The sequence below is a fragment of the Leptosomus discolor genome, chromosome 17, assembly GCF_034619465.1.
Source record: "Leptosomus discolor isolate bLepDis1 chromosome 17, bLepDis1.hap2, whole genome shotgun sequence".
Taxonomy (NCBI): domain Eukaryota; kingdom Metazoa; phylum Chordata; class Aves; order Leptosomiformes; family Leptosomidae; genus Leptosomus; species Leptosomus discolor.
In genome coordinates this window covers 8916928-8924623 of record NC_141407.1, presented here as the reverse complement: position 1 = coordinate 8924623, position 7696 = coordinate 8916928, and the positions used below count along the sequence as shown (strand labels likewise).

The following is a 7696-nucleotide window of genomic DNA, read 5'->3' as shown; positions in this document are numbered from 1 at the left end:
TGAAGCCATTACTCAATCCCTCATACAAAAGGATAAATATTTTCACCCGCTACCTATTCACTCTCACTTCTTCCTCTAGTTAATTCTTTTTGGTTTCCACTACAAAAAAATGTTGATACTTGCTAGAGTGATATGATGCTTTTTGCTATGATGTGAGATAACGTCTTCTGAAAATGCCACAGAAAATGAGAGTATTTTCAGAGACCTCTCCAGAAGAAAACCCGTAAGATGTGCTTAACACACTAACTACTTTAGTCAAATTAATGACAGATCACTTATGGGAAAAAAAAAACAAAACCAAAAACAACAGAAAACGGTGTCCTCCAAGGCTTACACTGTGAAGAACTTCAGACAACCTGCTCCTGCATCCACTCACCACAGCACTTACCAAACACCAACTACAGGCCTAAGGATGTTTACGGTCCAGATTTCATGGCAAAGATTATCGTTACACCACACTGGGCATCTTTACGCTTTCCACTTCACCAAACCGCTGGGGTCGGGAGACAAGCACCAACTGGCCACGGGAGCGGCAGGGAGGGCCCATCGCACCGCCCGCTCACGCCGCTTCCCTCCTCACCGCAAGCCGAGGCCACCCGTGACGCGGGGCGGCCGCCCGGGAGCCCTCCAGGAGGACGGGGAGAGGAGCCCTCCGGGACCTCTCGCTACTCCACGGGGGCGGGGCGGCCCTGTTCCCTCCGCCGCCTCAGCCCAGCACTCCCCGGTCCCATCCCCGCTGCCTGCCCGGCCTGAATTCGCCGGGCGTTTGCCCGAGGGACGGGGCCGCTCCGTCCCGCCCGCCGCCAGGCTGCGCCTCCCCCGCGACGGCGCTCACGCTGCCTCATACAGCGGCAGCCCGTCTTGGCTGCGGCCCCCGCAGGGCGGGCCCAGGGGCAGGCCTGCCCACCCCCCCCCGGGCTGGGGGCAGCGCGGGCCGGCGGTCGCGGTGGGGGAGCCCCGAACGGCACCGACAGCCCTCAGACTAACTTGTTCCCCTCCCCCTCCCCGCCACCTCCAGACTGCCAGCAGCGGAGGCCAATGAAGGGAGCGCATTGCTCAGTCCCAGAGGCCGAAGGCCAATCGCGAGCTGCAGGAGGCGGGCCGAAGAACCCCAGCATGGTGAGCTGCGCCTCTCGCTGCGCCGCGGGCCCAGCGCCCAAGCCCAGCGCGGAGCGGAGCGGCGGCCGGCTGCGGGCCATGCGGCCCGCCGGGCTGTAGGGCCGCCCCACCGCCAGCATCGCTGGGCGGCGCGGCCCAGCCTCACCTGGCGACTCCCCCGGGCGGTGGCGGCAGCGACGGCTCCGAGAGCTCCGGCTGCGCTTCACATTCAAACTGCGGTGAGAGGGCGCGGCGGCGGCACCGTGACCGCATCACGCAGGGCAGCGACGCCGTTCGGTTCCCGGGCCAATCAGCGGCCTCTCCTTCCCCGACGGGCTCAGCTGAGAGCCAATCCTTGCCGCGCTCCCCACAGGGAGCGGCTGCCCAATGACCGGGCTCTTCCCACAAGGCCCCGGGGCGCCTGTGGGAGCCTCCGGGCCGCCGCGGGATGCCGGGCCCCGCCCCGCCCCAGGCCGGGACCGAGGGGCCGCGGGGGCGGCGGTTCCGGAGGGGGGGGGGGGGGGGTGTCGGGGGGCCCTCCAGGAGAAACGAGGGGTTTAAAAAGAAAAAGTGATCTCTTCTGCGGCGGAGGAGAGGGGGGAGGTGCACACGCCTTCTCCTAAACTAGAGGAGAAAAAACCCAGGCAACACTTCTTAAAACTTTATTGATTTACCACTTGATTAAAGCATGGAATATTATAACAGTATTATACATAGTATTTTCATGTAGAAAACTTTACATAGTTTTTCATATATAATTTTGGTATTCTCTCAAAAATGTATACATCCATTGGGCAAGGACTGTTCTTTAAATTATCGATATTAAATGCACTTAATATGGAGACCTTCAGAAAACTTAGGCATTTTAAATATGTGAAAACATACATTTTACACAGAGATAACATTAAAGGTGCTGAACAAACTGCATTTACATATTAAAGAGAACTGCACTTCTGCCAGAAAAAGCTTAGTTCTACTTCAGACTAAAAGTTACTATTTTTAATCTTTCTCATTCTTAATTGTAAGACTTACTAAAATTTGGGGTGTGTTTGCTTGTATCAGTGGACAGTGTTGTAGATTGTTCTGTTTACAGTTCAGAAAGTGAGATATGGGACAGATAAACTGCTGTAAAAATAATACTTTCTGGTACTGTAAAACACAAGAGAATCAACACGAACGGGAGTTTCTAGGGTTTTCCTCATTAGCATCCTCCCCCTGCCTAACTATTTCCTAGATGGTTCCAAAAGAAGAAGTAATAACAAGTATCATGCAGTCTCCATATTTATACCATTACAGGTAAATCAGTTTAATTTGTTGCATAACACTACTTTAGAAGTCTAAGAGGTTACTTTTTATTACTCCATGTATTGCACAGATGTCTCGATCTCTACCCCAGGCCACACCAACATAGAACCTGGTTCTCATTCACAGTTCCACTAAAGCAAATAAAACCACTACAGGCAGGTAAAGTCTATGTCAGCAGAGTCGGGACAAGACTGGAACCAGCAGTGACTACTGCAGAAGCTGGCTCAGCATTTTAGCTTCATTAAGATGTCTATGGGTTAGAATCAGGGAAACCAAACAGCTGCTGTAAACACAACTGTTTCAGGTATTACACTTCACATACCATTCTTATTGCTTTAACATGTACAATCGATTCCAGAAAATGGACAGGATTAAGGCTGTTATAATCCAATTGCATTCCAGTCCCCCTTCTCCTTCATGCACTACAGAGTCTAGGATGTTTTGATGTCACATACCTAATTTCAGCAGTTTATAAGTGGTATAAATACAATAAAAGCTTTACTTAAAAGAACAGTCTCAGAACTAAGGCTGAAGGATTAATTAAACACCCTTATTCTATATGCAGGGATAGTACAGATGTTGCGTATTACAGTAAAGAAAGCCCTAAAGCAACTGTAAAGTAATTTAAGATCTGAAATTTAAGAGACTGATCAGGACATGAGCTGTAAGGCTTTCCAAACTGTAAAATACAGAGAAAGCATGCAACTTTAAAAAGTCTGTGTTTTGACAGGAGATAAGGGGATACATTCAATGAGGCAGTGACACATCCAACATCTGAAAAATAAAGTTTCAAATATTTTCTTTAGGAATATCTAAGACTGGAAGAAAAGGAATAGCCTATTCTTACAGGTTTAAACAGAACTAAAATAAATACTCCATTTTTACTGTAATTGAAGTGACATTACCAGGGAATGAGCAACTATACTAAATGCAACACAAAAGGACATTTCAAATGCAGCAAGTTAAATATCAGCATTGCTTATTTTTCATTCTTTTCCTATTGTAAAATATAGCCATATATTCCCTTCTACTAAATATTAGTGTATAGAATTAATCTAATGGGCATTTAAAAGTTAACGAGCCACAAATACCATTTATCTTTGGTTAAAAATAAAGAGTAAAAATAAAAATGTGAAAGCCTTCTCACTACTATTGACTGCAAAACCATTCCCAAACAATGCTTATGCAGAACAAGCTGATTTACTGAAGAGCACCATATGAACCCTTTGGAAACAGCTCACAGAAAATACAAAACAAAACAAAGAAAACAAACAAACAAGAAATCCCAACAGCTCCAAGAGTGGAATATCCCCAGACAACCTCAACTAAGGCCACCCACCCGACTAGGAAAGTCAAAAAGGAAAATGAATGGTATTAAGTGTTTAACCTGTTAAGTAGGTTGTTTGGTTTTTGTTTAACACTGTTGTATTTTAGGTTTGCTACTATGGGTAGCACAGCAGTTAATAATTAACACCTTTGTTTATATTATGTTGGGAAGTGGAACCTCTTCTCCCATCCTGCCATACTCTTCTGGTTTAAAGAAGTCTTAAAACTTGAAATTAAAATTTATTTCAAATGACAGAACTCAGACCTGCAAACTTCAACTGTAAACTGGTATTCGATCATAGAAACAGTTGTCACAGAAAACTGATGCCTTTCAAAGAAAGAAAAATCTCTAGGGCAAACAAAGCTGCAGGGCTAAGTCACATTTGCTTCATAGATACCTTCAAAGCATAGAAATGTGTAGGTAACTCTTACAGTTCATGAATGAACTTGTTTAATTTTGCTGGAGTAGTTTTGTGGGAACTCCTTTTTTTTTTTTGAGATCACAATAGGAATGAATATTTGAGAACAAAAATGATTTACACAAAAAGACAAATCAATAGTTGCAGATCTGCAGTAAAAAGAGGCAACTTCATATGTATTAGGAACAGGACTTCTTCCTAAACAGACACAATTACTACTAGATACATTATACTCAAGGGTAAAAAAGGTGGTTTTCTTTATTCTGAACCTCGTTTTTAATATTACTGTATATACTCTGTCCATGATCCGGCAATGTATGAAAGTAAATGTAAAGTTTAATAGTCTTTATTTGGTTTTTTTACATGCCTTTAACTCAAGGCTAATAAGCTAAATAAAGTAGAAACTATTGTGTGCTCCTGATGTAAAACCTTCCATAAAAACTAAAATAAGTCTCAGAAAATGAAGCACTGATTAAAAGAAAAGTTTTAAAAATTACTTGCTAAACAGGAGGAAAACCCTTTCCCCAAATATCCTATAGGCTGTCCACTTCAAATACCCTAACACACTGCCTGGTCTAGTCATGTACACACAAAGAAAAACCCAGAATGATCTGGTGGTAATTCGCCACTGCAGTATAGTTTATTATGAACACATGTGCTAACATCACAAGGCTATACAACTATATTCATTATTTCCAAGGGGCATAATTTCTATTGAGGAATCCAGCTGTTTATCAGATTTAGCTGGGACGCAAGACTGAACAATTGATAAAAGACTAGAAGAGACAGACTTGATCATAAGGGTGACTAGCATTGAAACAAACAGACTTTACATACACTGTATTAACTCTGTAAGCAATAATTTAAATAAAACTGCCGATAGTTTTGTAGGATGGACAGAACAGGATTTTTTTTTCCTCCTCCCGCAATGCCATTGTGGTAAGAGTAACTTGCTGCTGTGTTGTTGTATACCAGGGTCCCATTTTTTCCCCATCCACTTCAATCCATCTCTGGAACATAGCTTTATGTACAAGCTAAAGTAACCAACCCTGCTTAGGGCTACTACGAAGGTAAGTTCATCCCAGTTGTCCGTATCTGCTCCTCTGTTATGCAGATTTTGAACACAACACCTATACGCAGGAAGAACTTCCGTAGCACGGCTCGAAGCTCAGGAATCAGGTCAAATTGCATGATTTCACACAAGTATGGATAATATGTTGAAGCATGTGCCCTAAACTATCAAAGAAGATATGAAAAAAGAACATTACTCTCTATTGCTATAGGAAGATGCAGTGTTTTTCCACATTCATGGCTACACCAACTTGTTAAAACACAAGGCCTCACCCAAAGGCCCTCCCGGGTGGCCAAAGGGCCATCCAGCCCAGTGTCTGCTTTCTGCAGCAGCCTTAGCAGATGCCTACAGGAAGCCATACACAGAGCATGCATTCGGCATTACTTCCCTAAAGTAGAGTCAGACTATTTTGAGGCTCAGGGATTTCTCAGGCTAGAGGTGGTATCAGGGACTACTTGTAGAAACAATCCCCTCTGGTGTGAAGTTGTCCAGTTCCTTCTCCAGCCTCTTTAAAATATCATCCACAATGCATAAAAGCCTTCCACAGCTGAAGCAGTGTGTGAAGTATCTCCATGATGTGTGTGTTTGGGTTTTTTTGCCCTCCAGGACTCATCATCTCCAAAACTCATTCAGCATCTCTTCCAGTGTAACACTTATCAGTCCTTTCCCTCTTGTCACCCACCTCTTGGTTTTATTTCTTTTCTGGGTAAAAGATAACTGAGTAAAAGTCTAACCTACATACAGCTCTGCACATGGGAGCCAGTCTATGGACCTTATTCCTGTTATACTCTCTCATTACTCCTCTCTCCAGCTCCATTACATCCCTTTTGATATGGGGGATCAGAACGGCACACAGTATTCAAGATGCAAATCTGTCATGAATTTACACAACAAGAGATATGTTTTGTCCTCTATTCGTTTACTAATAATGCTTGGTATTAGTTACAGGGAAAGTTAATGGACCACTTCCACCACAGAACTTTCATTGTAAAAGATATTGGGACCGTGTACTCAGGAATGGCCAAGTTGCCATTTTATCTACAAAGAGTTGAGACTAATCTCACAACACACCATAACCACAAAGATATCACTGAACTGCTACTACACGCAGAAGCCAAGCCACTGCTACTACCAATTTCTTAAAATATTGCTAAGTTGCAATAAAACTTTCCAAGTTACACAAGAGGGAAGTGAAATTACACACTTTGCCATACAGAAAAAAAAAACCCCACACTTTAAAAAAAACCTGATGAATTTCAACATTATTGGAAAGTTAAAAGAAAAGTAAGCAACTTCCAGAAGTTTCTCTGCATGTCCTGACATAGTGAATATTTGCATTCACATTTTCCTCAAACAGGCCAAAATCGTGAAAATTATTTTTTGCCATCACTGTCAAGGAACCATAATTCCAATTTTATAGCGGTGAAATTTACCTCTACCATTCTTGTGCCTCTGTAATACAGCACAAGCCCATGCTTTATTGCACACTCATTGCACTTTTTTATCAAAGCTCTGCAGTAATTCTATCAATATTTCTATACAGCTCTGAATTTCATGGATGCAGTCTGATTTTTACAGTGTAGAATGCTTGCAAAAAAATGGAGATGTAACAATTGCTGTATTTCAAAGAGAGCACCCACTAGGTGAGTAAGCAAACTAGCCACCTCGCAATATAGATGATGAAGACTGAATTCAACAGAAGCAGAAATGAAAAAATACCTGAATGCAAACAGATATGACTTCCAGCCTGTTCTTACCTTTTCATCACTGATTTTTAGTGTTTTTGTTAAAAGCAACAGCAGGAGATTGGTCCAGGCTTCTCTGTGGCTTTCCGAGTTCACGGTAATAAAATACGCCAAGGCTTCACTGCATACACTGAAGAGATCACACAGTTCAGACAAACCATAAAGAAAACCCATAAAAAGTTTTAATAACATACACTGTTTGTTTTCAAACAAGATGGGAAAGTTTTCAATCACATGCAACAACTTTAATTACACAAATTTGTCTTGATTTTTCTGTTACAGTAGTTGTTACAGATTGAACTGAACTGAACTAGTTTTCACGTTGTCAACAAAGAACCAGAGAGTCAGACATAGAAGAGTCTGATTTTCCTCATAAACATTCTGTAACTAAAGTGCTGTCATCTTCAACCTGCAAACATTATTTCCTGATCCTTACATTGGGACAGTTTAGGCAACAGCAACATGAAAGAGCTCTCCCTCCAAATCTAGACTGCTTTAATAAAGATCTGCAGAGCTCAGCATCACAGATTAAAGAGGGATTACTATTGTATTAATACATGTTTGGTCCTTGCTGTAGACTGTCCACACAAGGTACAAACTCTACCATTTACTATGGCTTTTTTTTGGGGTGCTACTTTAAAGAAGGAATGTAACCTCCCCTTTTACACACCAAAGATTAATATGTCCATAGATGCTGATAAATCAGAATGCTACTGAAATCCACTGCATTA

The 7696-nt window shown here is 42.9% G+C and overlaps 1 protein-coding gene across 1 annotated transcript in view; it reads right to left on the bottom strand.

The window, feature by feature from the left end:
* Window positions 1-4758: 4758 nt before the first annotated feature.
* The window catches only part of ARFGEF2 (ARF guanine nucleotide exchange factor 2), a 36444-nt gene continuing 33506 nt past the window's right edge, over window positions 4759-7696 (bottom strand). The window contains exons 38-39 of the mRNA XM_086474844.1: window positions 6978-7095; window positions 4759-5384 (exon numbers count right to left, since the gene is read on the bottom strand). Coding sequence (XP_086330970.1) covers window positions 5211-5384; window positions 6978-7095 — 292 coding nt within the window. The 3' untranslated portion in view covers window positions 4759-5210. The remainder of the gene's footprint in view (window positions 5385-6977; window positions 7096-7696) is intronic.